This window comes from Notolepis coatsorum (genome assembly GCF_963971535.1).
Source record: "Notolepis coatsorum genome assembly, chromosome: 1".
Classification (NCBI taxonomy): Eukaryota; Metazoa; Chordata; class Actinopteri; order Aulopiformes; family Paralepididae; genus Notolepis; species Notolepis coatsorum.
Genome location: NC_140165.1, coordinates 180,501,566 through 180,521,945, shown reverse-complemented (window position 1 = coordinate 180,521,945; position 20,380 = coordinate 180,501,566). Strand labels below are relative to the sequence as shown.

At 42.3% G+C, this 20,380-nt stretch overlaps 2 protein-coding genes across 4 annotated transcripts in view; both read left to right on the top strand.

Annotated features, from left to right (window-relative positions):
• Positions 1-16,358, top strand: part of cluha (clustered mitochondria (cluA/CLU1) homolog a) — a 166,615-nt gene extending 150,257 nt beyond the window's left edge. For 2 of the 3 annotated variants that reach the window (XM_084330543.1, XM_084330542.1), the window contains exon 27: positions 12,212-16,358. In XM_084330543.1, coding sequence (XP_084186669.1) covers positions 12,212-12,341 — 130 coding nt within the window. In that variant the 3' untranslated portion in view covers positions 12,342-16,358. The remainder of the gene's footprint in view (positions 1-12,211) is intronic. The other variant, XR_014620562.1, reaches the window with a different exon arrangement.
• Positions 16,359-16,784: 426 nt separating this feature from the next.
• The window catches only part of LOC311241883 (lissencephaly-1 homolog A-like), a 233,183-nt gene continuing 229,587 nt past the window's right edge, over positions 16,785-20,380 (top strand). The window contains exon 1 of the mRNA XM_084330823.1: positions 16,785-16,937. The gene's annotated coding sequence lies outside the window, so the exon portion shown is untranslated. The remainder of the gene's footprint in view (positions 16,938-20,380) is intronic.

Here is a 20,380-nt window from a genome sequence, read left to right as displayed (position 1 = left end):
TTTGAGTTATGTTAGAATAGCAGTTGCTTTGAATGTGCACATGATCATCTGTGAAGGACAAAAATTACAAAAATGTTGGACAATAATAGGGGCTTTGGATAATCTCCATTGGGGATAACTCCGTCACTAGGGGGGGGGCTCTCCACAGGAGAGCTGATTCCCCTCCAACCCGCCAACGGGAGCAAAACTTGGAAGTGCTAATTATATGGCAGATTTTGTTTTCATTTTTATTTTGTACCAAATGTTTTTTTTTGTCTGAGTAATGTTAGAATAGCAGCTGCAGTGGGGCCTTGTATGTCGTGGGGTCGTTGTGTGTGGGGTGGGGTGCTTGGTGACATGGGAGGTAGTGGGCTTCGCTCGGTGGGGGGGGGAACTCTCCTCCTCCTCCTACTGGGCCTGGCCCAATTTAATTCAAGGGACCCGTGTCGCTGAGTGCTCGGCCCCGCGTGGGGCGGACCTGGGATGTGGGCGAGTCCTATATAGCTTATTGTGTTTTCAGTTTTATTTTTTAAGTCATGTTAGAATAGCGGTTGCTATAAATGTACATAGTGATATCAGTGACATGGGAGGTACAGAAGTGGGCAGGCTGAGTTCAGTGGGGGGGAATGTCGGGGGGAGGGGCCATCGTCCCGGCGGTTCGACCCGGGAGAGGGGGGCCTTGCGTGTTGTGGGATCGGTATGGGTGGGGTGGGGTTTCCTGGGGCCCTCGGCCGCCGTGGCCTGGGCGGTCTGGTCACCGGGCCGGGGGGGCTTGGGGCCGCGGGGGGTCGGGGGGCCATTGAGGCGTGGTGCTTTGGCCTTCTGCTGGCTTGGGGTTCTCGTGGACCGGGGGCCTGGCGGGTGGGGGCTCTGGGTGCTCGGCTCCGCACATGGTGGACCAGGATATGGGGGTGTTCTGTTTGTCGGGGAGGAGGGCGGGAGGGAAGGGTTTCTCTTATGGGGGTCAGAGCGGCTGAGCTTTGCCCAGTGGGGTCTTGGTGACATGGGAGGTAGCGGGCTTGGCTCGTGGGGGGGGGGGGGGGGGGTACTTCCCCTTGCTCCTCTACTGAGCCTGGCCCAATTTAATTCAAGGGACCCATGTCGCTGAGCGCTCTGCCCCACGTGGGATGGACCTGGGATGTGGGGGAGCCCTGTTTCTAGGGGTGGATGGCGGGAGGGGGGGTCCCTCTTATGGGGGTCTGGGCGGGAGGGGGGGTCCCTCTTATGGGGGTCTGGGCGGGAGGGGGGGTCCCTCTCATGGGGGTCTGGGCGGCTGAACGCAGCCGTATTATAGAAATTCAAGGGGCCCATGTTAGACAATACTTACAATGACATCAATAACATACTAAGTGTTGTATGTCTATAAATGTTAAAAAAAATATTAAAAGTCTGGTTAACTCGCCAACCGTTCAGCGCCAGACCCGAGTATAGTCGGGTTTTCATCGTTATTCCTTTTATTCGATATTTCTATTCATTACAGGCACACAGACTCTGGGGGGGTTAACATGGGGAATCATCCTGAGAATGCCAAAGTGCAATACCGGCCGCATCCACCCAGGTGGCAGTATCGAGCACCCTTTGAAACATTATATCTTGGCCTGTGCGTCGATCAAAAGTCTCCGGTCGGACTTTTATTTGTCGGTCAAGTGGAGCGGTTGACCCGATCGGATTGAGAAGCGTGAAATGCTCCCGATGCATGATGTGTGGCGGATTATGTTGGCGACACGATCGACACGACACCAATACTGGGACTCACGATCAGATAATTGGAATATTCTTTTTGGGGTACATCCTAGTGAAGGTAAGGGCTATATGATATCAATCCTGCTGTGATCCGACCATGACTTCATCTTGATCACAACATGTGTGTAACGTTACTCCACAACGTATGCCGCTGGTGACTATCGAAGCATCAAAAAATAATATAGATTTGATTTCGAAATAGTAGCGTGTACAAGCGAGAAACTGCAACGTTTTTAGTGAAATGCACGTATTGCTGCATAGCGTAGTTTTCTGGGATTAGACAGGATTACTCTAAAACTATACTCGTATTCACCACCGTATAAAACGGGAATGTATGGATGCATTTTTTTTTAACACATATTGAACGATAGATAGTCTATGTCAAATGGGCCATAGTATTGTATCATAGCTATAATATAGAATATAGTTATAGCCCTGCAAACACCGCCACTTATTCCTATCTCTTAGAGCTTGGCGTGGTAAGTACAAACGATGCTCAACTGCGTGGCGTCCATTGAGTTAATGGAGAGACAGCATCCAGTGTATATGATGGGGTGTTGTTGAGATTTATAGGGACTGCTACCATTTAATTTCATTGAGCTGTAATTATCACAAGGGGCAATGCGCGCAACGACCAGGAAGGGAATTGGCATAACGACTAAATTGGGATGGGTGAAAAATACAGAAAGCCCAAAACATCACTGGTGGCCATATTCAAACTCATTTACTCTCAATAACTGACAAACTAAATAATTGTGTGCAAAACTGTTTTGAGTTTTCTTAGATCTTAGAGTTTTCGGATGTGCGTTAGATTATGTGCTAAATAAATTGGCAATGTTTTTTGGTGAAGTGCCACTTTAAATCATAAAATTACACTGGCCTGACGATGGTACCATTGTTATCTGCCAAACTGTTAAAGGGATACGTTATGTTTTGGTAGCATGAGTAGGCTTCCTCACTGAAACCAGGTGTTGCCACTAAGTTAACACTCTGCCCAGAATAAAAAATACATTGAAATCGATGATGATATAAACGGCATATAAGCATATCTACCGTTTATGCTGCCGACTATCAATTTTAATTAGTTGATTACTGAGGATAGGCAGCTTCACCTATGCAAGTTCACAACTAACAGTCACATAGACTAAAGTCATGTTCTTAGCTGGTGAACTCAATGTACATAAGACTTTTGCAGATACAATATCTAAATATATTACTTAGGGCTATAACATAACATACATTATGTACATGTCACCAGGAGGGTAGCTAAGGGTCAGTGACATTGTTCGTCAAATAATATCAAGCTTGAGTCTTACACTCCGAGTGCATAGTAGTATAGACATATTAGCAAGATAGGTAGTAGTATAATAATAGTAGCATATTATTAGGGTACATAATAGTAAAAAGACAGTAATGATTGACAATTGGCTGGGTTTCAACTGTCCTGACTGTAGTTGGGAGTTCGTTCCACCAGTGTGGAGTGGGACTGAGAATAGCCTGCTTCATTTTCATGGCCCCCCAGGAGCTCGGATAGGAGTGGGTCTGAGGCGGCCAGAAGATGCAGAGCATAGGGCACTTGAGGGTGTGTAGTTAAAGACCATTGACTGGAGGTAGGAGGGAGCTGTTCCCCTCGCTGCACGGTATGCCAGGTCACAGACCTTGAAGCGAACTTGGGATGCCAGTACAGCTCTCTGAGAAGTGGGGTAACATGGGCTGAGTTTGGTAGATTTGAGATCAGGCGGGCCGCTGCGTTTTGTATGAGTTGAAGTGGTTTTGTGGCAGTAGCCGCCGCTATCCGGTAAACCAGCTAGCAGTACATTACAGTAAGCGAGACATGACATGTTGATTGCAGGAGGAGTTTGGTGGCTTCTTTTGTCAGGAAGGGGCGGAGCCTTCTGATGTTGCTCAGGAAGAATCTGCAGGTTCTGGTTGTTGAGGTGATGTGAGCAGAGAAGTTCAGCCGGTCGTCAAGGACTACACCTAGGTTCTTGGTCGTCAGGGACAGAGCCACAGCTACATTCTCCACTGTGATCGAAAGGTTGGTCAACAGGGAGGATTTGAAGTAGCTCACTTTTGCTTAGGTTCAGTTTGAAGAGATTGGTTGATTTTGGTATCTGAGGGAGGGAAGGAGAGGAAGAGTTGAGTGTCATCAGCATAGCAGTGATATGAGACCTGATAATGTTATTCAGCAATTTGGTGTAGAGAGGGAAGAGGAGGGGTCCAAGGACCGAGCCCTGGGAGACACCCGTCTGTAGGGGGCTGACAGCGTGCCTTTCCATGATACTTGGTAGGAGTGGTTCGGTTGTCAAGGTAGGATGACAGCCATGCCAGCGCAGAGCCTACAACTCTCATTCCTGCAAGGGATGTGAGGAGGATCTGATGGTTGACTGTATCAAAGGCTGCTGACTGGTCCAGGATAATCAGGACTGAGGAGAGGCCTCTCACTCTTGCTAAGTGTAGAGCCTCTGACTGCTATGAGGGCTGTCTATGTGGAGTGACCAGTCTTGAAACCTGACTGATTTGGGTCTAGGAGGTCATTCTGTAATAGATAATCAGTGAGTTGGTTGGATACGGATTTTAGAGAGGCAGGGTTAGAAAATAAAAATAAAAACCCAGGGCTTTTTTTGCCCCCTTAATTTTTTTTTCTGGGGCTTTTTTTGTATTTCGGGGGCACAGCATTTTTATGATGAAAATTAACAAAGATTATAAAACATTGTTGACACTTTTTTTTTTTTACACCTATGTTTGATAACGTAATGTTAACCCTTTATTCGCCAAGGACGAGTTTCCACGTCATTCTCCGCCATGCGTAATCTGCCAATGACACCGTAAGGCGTCTTTGAGATCAATATTTCAAAAATCTGTGATGGCAATCATATTTTACCCACGGAGTCTTGAGATCCCCTGTTGATCTCCTCTCAACTCTCCAACGGTTCAAGAGCGCCATCTGGTGGCCGATCGGCTGATCGCCCAAACAGGAAATGAGCGGCAGGATGTGGTGCTCATCCATATTCGGTCCGGCCACTCGCTATTGCTCGCGGGACTCGAGCTCGACACAATGGATAGCGATCCGTTGCCAATAACTCGATAAACAACATGATTTGGACGTATATACTATTATACAACCTGGAAATGGATCGCATATATCAACATCCCATAATAGCAATCTTTTTGCTCCACGCTCATCACCCAACGCTACGAGGAGACTGGGGTGAGTTTCAGCCTGTTTGTTTACCATTTTTGATACAAACTGCTATGATCAATATATCACCCATACTACATGATTCATTTAACGTCGGCCACGGACTTATAACCCCCCCCCCCCGGTCACCAGCAGATGATGAGGCAAGACGTTTAGGACCTTGTGCAATTGAAAGTTTTATTGTGACATCAATCGGTATAAAACTGCATTTGATGATCTAATATATGTATTTAGGGCTATAAATTACGTTCTGCAGAATGCTGCAGAAAACGATAAAAACATATTTATACTTTAGACCGTATTTATGAATATGTGAATGAAAAAGTAGAATGTTGCTACATCCTAAACGATGGATAATTGACGTTGAATGGGCCATAGTAATGTCAATTTAGCAATACAATTTAAAAAGTTATAGCCCTGCAAAGAAGGGGAACTTCTCCATAGACAAATAGAGCTGGCAGAGGACAGTATAAGGATGTACATAAGCGTGGCAGAGAAAGGGTTAATGTCTCCATATATAGGGCTCTACGCTAACCTCTTTCCCAAGGAGCACATGTGCTCCTAAATAAAATGTTAATAAATAAAATCGAAATAAAAGTTTAGGAGCACACAAAAAAATTTAGGAGCACAGTGAAATTTTTTCAAGTAACAGAGTTTATTAACAAACTATTTATCACATGCATATTATACTGTGCGTGTGCACACTATGAATTGAAAATGGGGGACCCTGATGTAAACAAGACGAAAGTCTTTCTCTGGTCTGCATCCCCTTAACAATTGTGTGTATTGAGCCGTACTGTATTGTACCCATTCTGCAATCTGTTAAATAAAGTTTATTAATTCATTCAAGGGCTAAACATCTGTGCAAATAGCACAACCACCAAAATCACAAATTGGCCCATGCCTACTAGACGCAAAGGATATCAGTTGTCAAGCTGCTTTTGTATGTTGTAGTGTTGTTATGATACCAACATTTTGACTTTGATACAAATAGGAAAGGCAATGGAATATATTATTAGATGACAGAACATTGAAAATTCTTTATACAATTATTTAATTCATATTTAACAATTATTCTGTTACAGCTACAACTGAGCTATAATTTATACTATAGCTACTGTCCAATGTCTTCAATTTGAATTAAATAGGTTCAGGAGAGAGAGATGTAGAGAGGGAGAGGGAGAGAGAGCGAGACACACACACACAGATAGTAGAGCCATATGAAATCCATTTTTATTATTTTCCAAATTCCATTATATTTTTTCCCAAATTCTGTTTTTTCCATTTTAATATTTCAGAATTCTGTATTTTGCCTTTTACGCCCATTTTACGATCAGAAATAGTGTCTAATAAGTGGGAATGAATAAATGTCCACAATTGAATAAGATATAACAGTCCATTTAATGTTTTTAAGTGCTGCAACTCAGAAATACAGTTCAATTTTACACTATTTTTCAAATATTGTGACAAAATAAAAATACACATTTCAAGTGATCACAATGTCAGTAGCCTAGCTATATATATTCTATTGTGATGGAATATAGTAAATTTAGTTTATTTCACAATTCTCAGTTACAGTGGGTGACAATATTGTCTCAAGGAAAGATGAAATTACCTACCTGGGTTCCATCCTAGAGGCAAATCTTTCCTGTGACAAAATGGCATCCAATGTAATAGTCAACCAACGAACTAGATTCTTGTACCGGATCTCCTCTCTGGTAAACAAGAATACCCTGAAGACTCTGGCAGGCGCACTCATTCAAGGGTACTACGACTATGCTTGCACCTCATAGTACCAAAGCACCTCAAATGCGCTAAAAACAAGATTACAAACATCACAAAACAAACTGGTCAGACTACTACTTGACCTTACCCCTAGAACCCACCTCACCCCTGCCCAATTTGACAACCTAGGATGGCTTAGAGTAGACTACAGAGTACAGCAACTTGCAATGGGCCTGGTCTACAAGATACACTATATGACTAAGGTACCCATGTACATGTCAAAATACTTCCCAAAGGTCAGTGAATACCACGACCACAACACCAGAGGAAGCTCAACCAATCATGTTAAACCCAGATTCGGCTCAAACAAGGGACTAAACATGTTTTGCAATTATGCCACATCAATGTGGAACGCCCTACCCAAAGCTGTAAAGGAATGTGAATCCCTACCCACATTCAAAACCGCTCTTAAAGAGCACCTACGGGAGGCTGCAATTCGAAACTGGCCACCGTAAATGTCCAAACCCCCCACCCCCTCCTAATAGACAGTCTCCTCCCCACCGTATTCTCTCCCCACCGTATGTATATTTCTCTCCCACCCACCCACCCCCTCCAAATGTACAGTCTCCTCCCCACCGTATGTATATTTCTCTCTCTCTCTCCCACCCACCAACCCCCTCCTAATGTACAATCCCCTCCCCATCATATGCATATACTCTGTCAGGATCTATGGGTAACAGTACTGTATATTTGAATACCGTTTATGTCACAAATGTATCAGTACTAAATACCTGTATGTCCCTATGCCATAAATGTTGTGTATGTCATAAATGTCAATATGAATTGAAAATGGGGGACCCTGATGTAAACAAGACAAACGTATTTCTCTGGTCTGCATCCCCTTAACAATTGTGTGTATTGAGTCGTACTGTATTGTACCCAGGGAACAAACTTAACTTTTTGACTTACCAGCCATTTGGCTGGTAGATTTTAAAAACTACCAGCCATGCACATTTTTTACCAGCCAAAAATTATAAATAGCTTTTTAGTATATCGCCATGTGTTATTATTACTATATAATACTCTCATATGCTATTTTCAATTAATATCATAAACAACATAAGGAATATTAGCATCATTTTGAGTGGACTGAAGGAATGAGTCAGCGTTAATAGTTTTAAATCAAATAATTTATTGAAACATAGAAGTGGGGTCGGGACACACACACACACACACACTGTTTCAACTCACCACCCCCGCATCATATTGTAGTCTGTCTTCAAACTTCCACTCCTCGCGAAACTTTTTTATATTATATATTATATTTATATCAACATTATCTGTCCATCCTCAGTAATCCTCAGTTTACTATAATATACTCCTGTCCTGAGTCCTGACTAGTGACTTCATCGTTTTTCCAAACGCACGCACACACACAGGGAAGGGGAGAGTGCGCCCCCATTTCCCTTTCCCCAGTCCACACTGTCTGCTGTTCTCTATGGCTCTGCGCCTCTGCCTCTGATCAGGATTAGCTTGTTAGCTTACGCTAACGTTGTAGTGATTGTAATGGTACATAAACGTTAATTTCGGGCGATGTGGGCATAAAGGAATGGCGACGGTGCAAAGCATGTAGATGCATTTGACCCGTTGTGAGAAGAAAAAAAACACCACAGTCTTATTTCGGGTCGTGTAGGCGCACTGCTGTGTAGAGCGCTGCTCTGCTTTCAGAAGCACGGACAGGGCGGATATCATAGACTCGCGGAGTTGCAGGGTTTTTCAAAATAAGAGTATCATATGAACCTGAACGTTGCTAGCTGCCGGAGCGATAGATATTATGACTGGAGCTGCGCTTGGGGCGGAAATGAGACGCGCACAGGATTTTCTAAATAAGAGTATCGATATGAACTACACGCCAGGTGGCGGGCAGACCTCACATTTTTACTCGCCAAACCTTAAATCTACAGGCCATTGGCGCTTGGCGGGTGGTTATTTTGTTCCCTGATTGTACCCATTCTGCAATCTGTTAAATAAAGTTTTCATTCATTCATTTAAAAAGGACAGTGTAGGCCTACTGACAATAATTTGCAAATACTGTAGATGGGTGCACCAGATTTGGCGAGAAGCTATCATTTCCATCTATAGTCTTATGTACTGTAACGTTACATAGCTATTTAAATCACAATAGTGTCAGTGATTAGCCTCGCCCTCTAGCTGTATCTATTGTGATCACCAGAGATCATCGTTAGAGAGCTGGTGTGTTTTGGGAAGCACGGTCCTTGTTCCTGACATGGCTTTTGAAGTGATACTTGCACGTGTTTTTGCGGGTCCAGTCCACGGGGTATGTTGACAGAATTTGCAAAACACCTTATCGACTGAAGCATAAAAGTCATTAGGATACTGCTCTGCTCTGAATTTAGGGCTTAGTGGGGAATTTCTTCCGACGTTAACGTTAACGACGCACCGAAGCAGCTAGACGCTTGGACATTTCTCCGTGTTGTGTGTAACACGCAGCGGTCCCCGCCTCCCTCCCTCCTTGCAACAAACGTTCCACCCAAAAACGGAATTTCAGTCCAGATTAGGGTAAATTCTGCTGTGATTGGACGTTTATGTGCCTTGTGTAATGTGGGACTTGTAGTTTCTGAACTATTAACAGCGGAGCTGTTTTGTAATCTTCACTCGTCTCGCACACTGCGAGTAAATGATTTTTCCGGTTCGCACACACATATTATTAGGGGCAAATACGAGGGAAATGTTTTTGGCAGTAGTAGTGTTTTTAGAGGTTGTGGGTAGTGATGTCACCATTGAGGTGGGTCTTTTTATACTTCCTCTTGGCTGCTCTCAGGCTCTGTCTTCTCTTACTGCATCTGTCAGCCATGGTCTGGGTGTGGAACGGCTGGCAGGCTTCTTGGTGAGGGGACAAAGCTTTTTGAAGGAGGTTGAGAGGGCTGAAAGGAAGGGTGGAGGTTGCCATATCTGTGGAGAGTAGAGAGATTCCACAAAAGAGTAATTGATAGAATAAATAATTGTATACTTAGCACTCTGGTGGGTGATGTGGCAGGTCGGTATCTTCCTCGGATAACTCCCGCAGGAAAACTACCTCTGTAGTCGGTGTGTGAATGGGTGAGTGAATGGGTGAATGTGAGGCATAAGTTGTAAAGCGCTTTGGATACAATAAATTCAGTCCATTTAACTCATTCACGGCCAGCCGTGTAAGCCATCCTTGTACTCACTGGGCCACCACTGTAAGAGATAGGGATTTTCACTGTGCGTCGCGGTGTTTGCAGGGCTATATCTATATTCTATATTATAGCTATGGAGACAATACTATGGCTCATTTGACATTAACTATCCATCGTTCAACATGTGAAAAAGAATAAATTTGTTCATGTATACGTTTGCGTGTTATACCGTGGTGAATATTGTATAGTTTCAGTTTCAGAGTGATCCTGGCTCATTCCTGGTAACTGTGCTATGGAGCGATATGTGAATTTTGCTAAAAGCGTTGGCGTTGCTCGCCTGGACACGCTACTATTTCCAAATCAAAGGTATATAATAGGTATTATGTTTCATCATGAATGCATGAAAGGGGGGGGGGGGTCGTTTTTTGATGCTTTGATCATCAGCAACGGCATACGTTTGAGTACGTTACACATGATCGTTGCGATCGATGTGAAATCATTGGGAAACACATTTGTGTGTATATGCATGCAGGCTATATAATGCATTGTTAAAACCGGTGTTTCAGGTCTAAATGGCTTAGTACTGTTGACATTACACTTCTTGTAGTAGTAAATCAAATAGCATATTTCTTTAAATAAAATTACAGAAAATGATCACTAAAGTGCTATCTGTTGCAGCTGCACTCTTTTCCATACAAATAGCATATTTGGATAAGTGTGACCATTTCACAGAAAAGGATCACCAAGTTACCATTTCTCAAAAAATATAAATAAATACAGAAAATAAGCACTCGTTCACTCAGTGGACATTTCTAGCTCAATGCGAGGTCTGCTGCTGCTGGCTAATAATACGGTCAATACGTGGGGAGATCTTTGACAAGGCAACATGCATGTCATCCTCAAGGCTCAACTTGGCCCTATATTTTGTTTTCAGAGCTGTCATGGATGAAAAGCCAGCTTCACACAGATATGTGGTGCTGAATGGTATCAACACCTTAACTGCTGCATCATGAGATACTTGGTACTCAGCACCACACTCTGAAACGAACTCTCCAGGTGGTATCAGATGAGATTTTAATGAGTTCTTCCAAGAGTTTGGATGGAGATGTGTCAGGAAGCTTTGTCTCAATGTTGTCTGTAAAGGTTTTTTGTATCCAGAGTAACTTGGTGATCCTTTTCTGTGTTTTATTAAATATGATTTTCAGATTTTTTTTATAAATCTCAAGGCACCCCTGGCAGGTCTCTGAGGCACCCTAGGGTGCCGCGGCACCTCTGTTGAGAACCGCTGCTCTAGGGGTCTCGGAATGATTTCCTATGGTAACACCAAGGTCTGTGACATTGCATAGAATAAAAAAATCTAATAAAGAAAAACGATGAAAACCCGACTATACTCTGGTATGGCGCTCAACCGCTGGCGAGATAACCCGACTATCATCGGGTCTTGCGCCCAATGAGTTAATAGCTTGTGGCTATCGGAACAAATTGGTTTAAATGAGGAATGCTACTTAGCTGTTTTTCAGCTAAATGCACATGCCAATGTAGCACACATACACATACACGCACACAAAGAACCCACAGCCAGATCAATAAAAATAAGGATATCTTTTGAAATGTAAATCCTGGTCTAATTTTGATTTCTTGCCATTAGTGGAGTTTGTCCCCTGTCTTTAACTCATGTTTTGTGGTGTACACAGTGTGTTCAGATCTTAGCCCACTTTACAAAACTCCATTCATACTGCCATTGATGTTGAAAAGGGGTGAGAAATAAACTGTGATTTGAACGCTGTTTGAAAGTCCCTATAGGCAGGTACTTCACCCTTGTGAAAACCACTGTCATATTTATACTCTGCTACAAGCCATTCAACTCTGCATTGTTTGGGGCACCTGGGAGTTAATAACAATGTGCATCCCCTGGGAGTTAATAACAATGTGCATCCCCTGAAATTGAAATGGAAAGTTTGATGTGTGGATTTGAATGGCTTGTGGTAACGTTAGCGAAAATAAACCCAGACGTTTTCAAGGGTGAATTACCCATGCCTAGCAACTTTCAAACAACTTTCCTTTTCAACATCAATGACCGCGTGAATGGCGTTTAGCAAGGTAGGCTGAGCTATGCTAAAACACACACACCATAATACATATGAACATTAACATGTTTTTTGTTATGTTTTGTTTCGTCTTTTGTTGCTTAAAGCATCTTTGATCACTGAAAAAGCTCTGTATTCATTTTATGTATTATGAACACAAAATTGATTAAAGATGGACAATCTCCAGTTATGGCGCATGGTAAAAATGTGTCCGGTATAGTACTCTTTAAGTTTCACATATAGAAATGTGATGGGTGCCAACTAAGTATTGATCCCCATGGTTTCCCCCTCTTCAGCCAAAAGGACCTGGAGAACCTGAAGGCTGAGGTTCAGAGGCGGCAGCAGCTGCAGGAGTCGGGGAAGAATGAGGAGCTCACAGAGGACAGCCTGCTTGAACTGGAGGACAAAATGCCCATTGACGATTAATGTCAAAAGCCCCCCAAACACAGCTATGTTCTGCTAGCGTGGGAAGGGGGAGGCTGTGATGCGACAGTCATTTAATTGAGCCTGTGGACCCAAGAACCGAGCAGAAGAAGAAAAATATATATATCAACAATGAAATAAAAGGAGGGGGAGGGATGGGTCGGGGCAAGTGGAGAGAATATCTATATAACTGTAGGTAAGAGGAAGGACAAGGAAATGTTCCTACGATATGGGAAGGGGAATAAAATAGAGATTCTAGAATCGGTGTAATCGTGCAATCTGAGGGGAAAACAAACCAAACGAACCCGGCCTGAGAACTTGGCAGAGGAGCAGGATGAATGTCACTCCGATGTCTGCTGCTTCTGATACTGTGTGTTTGTGAGTTAAAAGAGTGTGAGTGGATGGGAGCCGGGGACCAATGATGACCATGACATTGTATACCAGAGCCTTATCCACTGTACCATACACCCCCCATATCAGCCCTGCCCCTCTGCCCCAATACTCTGAGCCCAGGACCACACTTAACCCTCACCCTCCTTTACTTACCAACAAGCCACTAAGAAAACGGGGCAAACCATAGCCTCACTGTGGCAATCCCTCCCGATGGTGCTTAAAAATAACAGTGCACTCACACCCTGTCCTACAACTCAGGGGTACATTTCTACTGTGCACTAAGACCAGGTAATAGTCGACTACAAATTCCCAGATTTTTCACGTGGGGGCTTCAGAATTTTGAGTTCAGTTATTTTTATTTCGGGTTTTGGACACATAAAATTCCCTTTTCTCTGTTTGTTTCTTCAAACCTCTCTGTCTCTATCTCTATCTCTCTTTCTCTATCTCTCTCTATCCAGCAATCGCCCATCATTCTCGAGCGTCCCCCGAAGGGTAATTAAATCTGCTTTTTTTTCTATTTTCTTTTTTATACCGGGTGGGTGTCGAATTTGTCTAAATGGTTCCCATTTCTTGCAAACAGACACAGCAGTGACACATTTTGTGAGCTTTTCAACCAATCGTTTAGATTGATTTGTTACACTTTTTTTTTCTTTTTTTTTCAGTAAACAAAATGGGAGATCTTTTTGTAAAAGCGAATGGGAGAGGGAACGAAGCCATTTTAGGTCTGTCAATTATCAATTAATTTAAGCCATGTCTTTTATAGGAAATATATTAAAAAGAAAAGTGGAAAAGATGTATAAATCTATATGTAAGGGGTTTAGAGGGGTACTTGATCAATGCTGACGGGAAATGCAGATTTGAAAACGTCCATCTTAGGCTTGAGCAGTAGATTATATATATATATATATATACATATACGTATATTAGCTGTGTTCAATCTTCCTCTATTTTTCCACATAAAATAATTCTGTGCATGTATGTTTATATGTGTGCGTTTGTATTTGTCGTCCGCGAGGGAATCTAATGGCCAGGCGTTTTGAGACACGACCCGCTGCTGCATCGTTTAATGAAGAGGTTGAAGTGAGCCACCACTTTTCCAAATGTTTTTATTTTTCTACACCTAGTGAAACCATAGGATGGCAGATGTAGCTTATCTTGTAAACATTCATGGCCGGCAGTGTTGTAAATCTGCTTTAATATATGAAGTGACTGAAATTTAACTACTTACCACTATGACACCGAACACAAGCAGAGCAGTTCCTGTTGTTTGTGTTCATGTTTCCATAATTTTGGGTCACGCCATTCACTTGGCTATAGTTGACAGAAAACCAGCTGTGATCAATTGGAGTGTCTTCCTTCAGCAGTATCTAGTGCACTTTATGCTAGGCTGTTTGGACACATACACACACACACACAGCACCACCATAAGTGGGTGAAGAAGGGCTGCTTTGATGTAATATACCAAAAGAAATTAAGACAGACAGATAAAGGTTTGTGTGTGCTTGCATACATGTGACATGTCCCTCCCCTGGCGTTCTTTCTAAACTGTTGCTGTGTCTAAATGTATGTGATTGAAGCAATAGAATTAATGCTGGAACTGATTTCTTTTTTCTTTTTTTAATAGAAGTGCAGCTTTTTGTCTTGTTTTATATATTATAACTGCACTCTGTAAGATAGACTGCTATACTGGGTGCATTTCCTCCTAATAGATGAAGCCTTATGAACATGATGAGGCAACAAAGAGGGAGTGAACAGTTAACTAGTGATTTCTCTTGATGATTATGCTTCTGAAACATAATTTGACGGGTCAATAGTAAGAACATCATGGCGTGTGATTTGTGCCTATTTATGCTTCAGAATGGAACCAGGGTGGTTATCTGTTAATTACTGGTGAAACTTTTGCCCTTTTCTTTTTTTTTTTTTTTTTTTGAAAAAAAATATAAGTGAAATTATGCCTATTGATTTTTGTTTCCTTCCATCTTTGCTTTTTTTTCTTTAAAAACGTTTGTTTTCAAGTACAGTATATGTGCATTTCCTCCTACCTGGAAGTCATTCAAATCTTTGCAAAAACATCATACCATTCTTGGCCATGGGGTGGCGCACTAGAGATTGTACTCTCTCAAATAAAATAATTTAATAAATGAGACAGTCTCATAATATATTATGATACTGCAGCACATTGTTATTCTGGTGTGCAAAGTTCTACATATGCTTCAGTTTGGAATAATGATGAACAAAACGTTGATCGAATTGGATGTTCTAATGGCCACGACTGATACTTGTTGAACATGTCTTGAACTTGTCAAAATCCCAGCAGGAATCCCAGTCTTATTGTTTGGGACTGACTGTTTCTGATCTAGAATAAACTCAGTTGAGAGTCAAACTACTTGTCTACATAGATATATGTTCTTATAATGGTACATAGAATCATGGTGCAATCGGTCTAGCACTAATTCCAGTAGCTGTATCATATTCCTGTTTTGAATTGTTTTAACAATATACAGTACCTCCTGGTATTTTCAAAGTAAATGCATGCAGAAAGAAAACAGATTTTAAATGTCACTAGATGTCTGGTTCAGTTGCAGTAGTGCAATTATGCAATAACATATATGGTTTACTATAGAAAAGTAAGATGGAAATGTATTCTCTTATCAATTAATTTGAGAAATATCAATGTGTTTTACCCTTGTATTGGCAATCACCTGAATGTCCGAAATGATCAGAGAAAAATGGATTGTCAAGTTTTAGATTCTGCTCTCATGACAGCCTGTCCTGAGTCCAGTCCTCTTCGTCCAGTTTAATTTATTTCAAGAAACCATTGTTTCTTAGATATATAGGTGGAGATGGCCCTCATAATGTGTAGTCACTTGTTGTTGGGGTCGAAGGGAGTACAAACCTAACATCACCATACACTACTCAACTAATTTCTAACCCCCCACTGGTCAGCTTGCAGTGTTGTGTCTGTGTGGCACTTAAAGGGAAACTACACCCAATGTAAGATTTCATACATTGTTACTCCTAGCCTAGTCCTAGGGTCTTAAGACAGTCCAAAAATGTTAAGAGTGCTAAAACTCAAATTCATGATGCCATCAAGTATAACATCTGCTCCATAGACGATGAATTGGGTAAATATGTTATAGGTGACACTGAGAAGCAGCCGGGGAAAGGTTCTGTATATGGATAAACCAGGAATACTAAAGCTAATTTTGGAATAAAAAAACATTCTGTGGGTCCATAAAATGTGTCGCCCATGCATTGTCTATGGAGCAGCTCTGAATGTTATACCTGATGACATCACAAGTTTGAGCTTTAACTTCTCTGGGTTCATGAGAGACTAGCTTGTGTTCATAAATATTGATTGAACTTTCCTGGGCCATGGAAATAACATTGGGATTCTTAATTTTGGTGGTTGTTCCCTTTAGGCACCACTGCACCAGGATGGACTGAGGTGTTGTTCTTTTTTTTCAAACTGACAGATTTATTCTGCACATAAAGCCTAGTGTTTGAGTCCGCTTCCCCTGCTGTGTGGTACTCTTTGTTGCGCTTTACAAAATAACAATCTAATTATTTTTTTGGTCTGAGTATGCTTTTGTATTGAAACAATGAATAAAGGAAAACTAGTAAGAACATTTTGCCTTCTTTTTTTTATTAACCCACTCACCACCACAACGTTGTCTCAGTCATAAACGAAATTAAGGGGCAAGACACAATGTAAATGCGTTGATCAAACGTGTACTAATAGCCTAATGGAACGTATCCCATAGACTGAGCTAGAAGAACGGGTCTAAATAAGCCCATTATTGCAGTTATATGGTCAATGATGTTAGGCGCTCTACAAAATCATTGCATTTTAATTTGATCTAATTGAAATTGATTTACAAGGGAACAATTTAACAAATAGTTTTGACACCATTAATTTGCGTAATACTTTGTTGTTGAATTATAATTATGTTGTATTGGTTTGCAATACTATTGCTGCGCTCAAGGGCGTGCGCGCTCCGCCAGTCTGGACGCGAGCTCGTGCGCGTGCCCGTTCCTGAAGGCGAATGCGGTGCGAAAAACAAGCAAGGATCGCTGGAGACTAGAGACAAGACGGCATACCTCACCTCCACAGCACAATATCGTCGTTTGGAGCGCTATTTTACTGCCTCGTCGGGGCAGTGCTACTGTTCCAGACAACTGAGGATATTCTGGGGGAACACTAGGGTAAGTTGCTGTAGCTTTCAATCAAGAAGTTGACCACTATTGAAGAAATCTAGGAGGGGAAAATGACGATGTGGCTGTAATTTCTGCACCTCCTGTTTCTGTCTCAAAATGGCGGCCAGGCCGCTCAGAGCAGCAGGTAGCTGCAGAGCAACACACAGTGTTACACTACCAGCGTTACACTACCAGGCCTAGCTGAGTTACATTAACTAAAGACATGTTGCACTTATATCGGGTTGAACGCAACACGACTATTTCTGAATTCCTATTAAAACGACAGACCGTGTCAACTTTCTCAATGCATAACGTTAGTAGCATTGCCGACATTTGTGATCCATCAGAAACGGTGACCCGTGTGCTGAACAAGTTGTTTATAAACCTCAGCGGAGACATCACGCCCCACCATAACCTAAAATATAGATTGTGTATATAATCGATCAAAAAACATTTTCGATCTCTATTTTAGATTATGGTGGGACGTGTGAGGTCTCCACTGAGAGATTCGGGTTAATAATGTAAGGTTACATTTATAAACAACTTTTCCATTTCTGATGGGTCTCTGTGTGATCTCGATGTAACATCGGGACAGTTGTCGAGCTAATAATGTTAACTTTAGACATGTTGGCCAGATATAGATGTACCGGTAGATGACGTCTCGTCGGCCAGACGCTCTGGCTAGTAGTCTAGATGTGTTCTTATTAACGTTGCGTTAGGTGGGACGACGACGACGACACTGTGCTGAAAACATGCCGGGCGACATTATAACTCTGCTGTTGTGAGTTGGTTACTCGTGTCTGCAGCTCTGTGTTGCCGCTCTGCTCGTCAACCTCGCGAATAAATGTAGGTCACGTTCCAGTTCTGCCATTCGCCCCTCCTCGCCTTATTGTTATGAGTTATTGATCATATCACGTCTGTACCGTTAACCATGTTAGCTGTATTAGACAGCGTTGGGTTACAGGTGGTAATATAGCGGTAACTGCATACTCATTAACTTAGCTAACTAATATAGCGCCCGACAGGACGAGTAAGTTATGAATCAATGTTGATGTTCTTGATTTAAACATCACGTAACGTTAATTAATGTTAAATGCTACCTCCTCAATACGTTGACTTGCTTCGACATAACGTTACAGTTCACGTTGCTGCTTGTTTTTCTGTTACAGTAGTGACAACATGCTGGGCCAACATGATTTCTGGTGCAATTCTGCAATGTATGTTTCACAGCCTGGGCTAAATGCCCCCCCCCCCAGCTGATCTCCTGCTGTATCACAATCTTCAGGCTGTGTGTTTTTAAATAAGCTCCTGTGTTGTGTTTAAGTGAGCCATGGTGATCACGGTCACTGCAACAAGGCAGTAGAGAATCAGGGTGGAGCTCGTATGCGGCGCTGAGCTCAGGGAGGTGACAGGAGCCTAGTAGCTGTAGTCGTGTCTCCTCCTCCGCTGTCTACCTTCCAATACATTTTCCTGCCGCTTCGTGCGGAATTTTTAACTACAATTCTCTACTACGCTGAATCTGATGAGGTATTCACCTCGTCCTTGTTGAGAACGGAACTGTAGCGTCGGATCTCCGGATCTCACTTGAAGCCAGGATCCCTGACTGTATGTTTCATATCTACATTATCTCTTGGCCAGAGCTGCTGGCTATGCCTGCATTGCGCAGCAGCCGGTGTAATTAGAATGGAATAACCTATTTTTGAAGCGTTAATCTGTAATAAATACCATACTATTTGACTGCATGTTCTTCTCCCAGGTAAGATGGGCTACTAGAGTACACTTTGCCCTATTTAAAGTATTGTGGTTAGGTTACAATCTCAATCTTAAAATGTGGGTTCTTCACATTAATGTAAGCATAAAACAACCCCCCCCCCCTCAACTTTATCTGTTTTGCCAAATGTTCAATCATGGTAGTGTGGTGCTCATATGACCCCAATATGCATGCCTGATTGCTTGAATTACCCAAGTAAGACTATTTATTTGCAACCCATGGCTGCTCTAAGAAGGTTGGGATTGATTAAATGGTTCAGTCTGTGTCAAGCTTGGTATAGCAGGCCTATTATTTTAAGTTAGTCCATACCTTTTGTTAGTCGGTTGAGTTATGTGAACTGGTGTCTACTGGTCTATATGGACAGGCTGTTGATCCTGACATGGACAGAATGAGTCCTTACTGAAGGCTGGGGCACTGCTGTAAATGAATGATATCCATTATTGTCTCGATTTAATTTTCATATGAAAGTTTCGTGCTTCTGCACAATAGAGATATGACTACATATATTTTGATTTCACATAAGCCAGTATGTATCACACATAGGGATGGGTAGAGCTGCCGCGGTATTGATGTTTTCCTTACCGCACAAATTTGCAAAATATTTCCTACCGCCGCGGTTATTACTGCACGCACAAAAAAAAAAAAAAATTGAATGCATTTTTTTTTTAGTAGTAGTCTACTCTTTATAGCATATAGCCTGCCTCTAGTCTAAATGTCTATCTTTAGAGGATGACTTTGCAGCATGAATATTGTTTGGGATTCGGCAAGCACGCATTAGTTATTGAAAGTGAAACACGGATTCGAAGTTTCCCCTCTGGTCGTGCGCAGTTCACTCTGTGTCGCGGGCAGGGGTGGTTACCCCTAACCCCCCCGACCCTTTCTTATTATTATTACTATAAAGTTACTACTTTATAATAAAGGCATTTGTTTTGTGGCATTAACATTATATAGTTATACGTTCAATAACATCAGCGTATTTACCGGACCATAGCAAGGCAAGCAATACTCTATTCATATCTCAGTTCCTTTCTTTGCTCAGAGCGTGCTGAGTTGTCCCATTCTGCGGCCTGTTAATAAAGTTTTCAATCAGACAAGTGTATAGAACGAAGGGCTTTTATTATAACATTCGTTGCAGACAGTAAAATCATTATGTCTCGTTTAGTACTCCTGAGGAGCGATGGTAGTCCACTCCGGCGGAGAGTTAAAGCTAACGTTATTAGCCGTGTTGTGATGAGCTGACATTCAGGACGTAAAAAACTAATACGCGCTTGCCGATTGGTGGTAACACACTGCATGACGCTACAACGTGTGACGCGTCTCTCTTCTGACCAATCAGTGGTCTGCAATGTTTCACGTGACTTTTCTGGTACCCAATAGGGTCGATTGGAACCTCGATAGAGGAGTAGGGTATATCTGCAGAGCCGCAAGCCCAACGAGAGGAGGGTAATTTATTATTATTATTATTATAAAAAACAGCAGTGACGCGGTATTCAGCCTACTCTGCGGTGGCCGTGATGTAACAGCGATACCGCGGTAATGCGGTAATCGCGGCAGCTATAGGGATGGGTACCTTTCACATTTGAACCGATACCGGTACCTGTGAATCGATACCGGTACCCAACGGTACCTTTTTTCTGTACTTTAGTCTCAAGAAATTTAATTTACGTACCTCAGTCGTAAA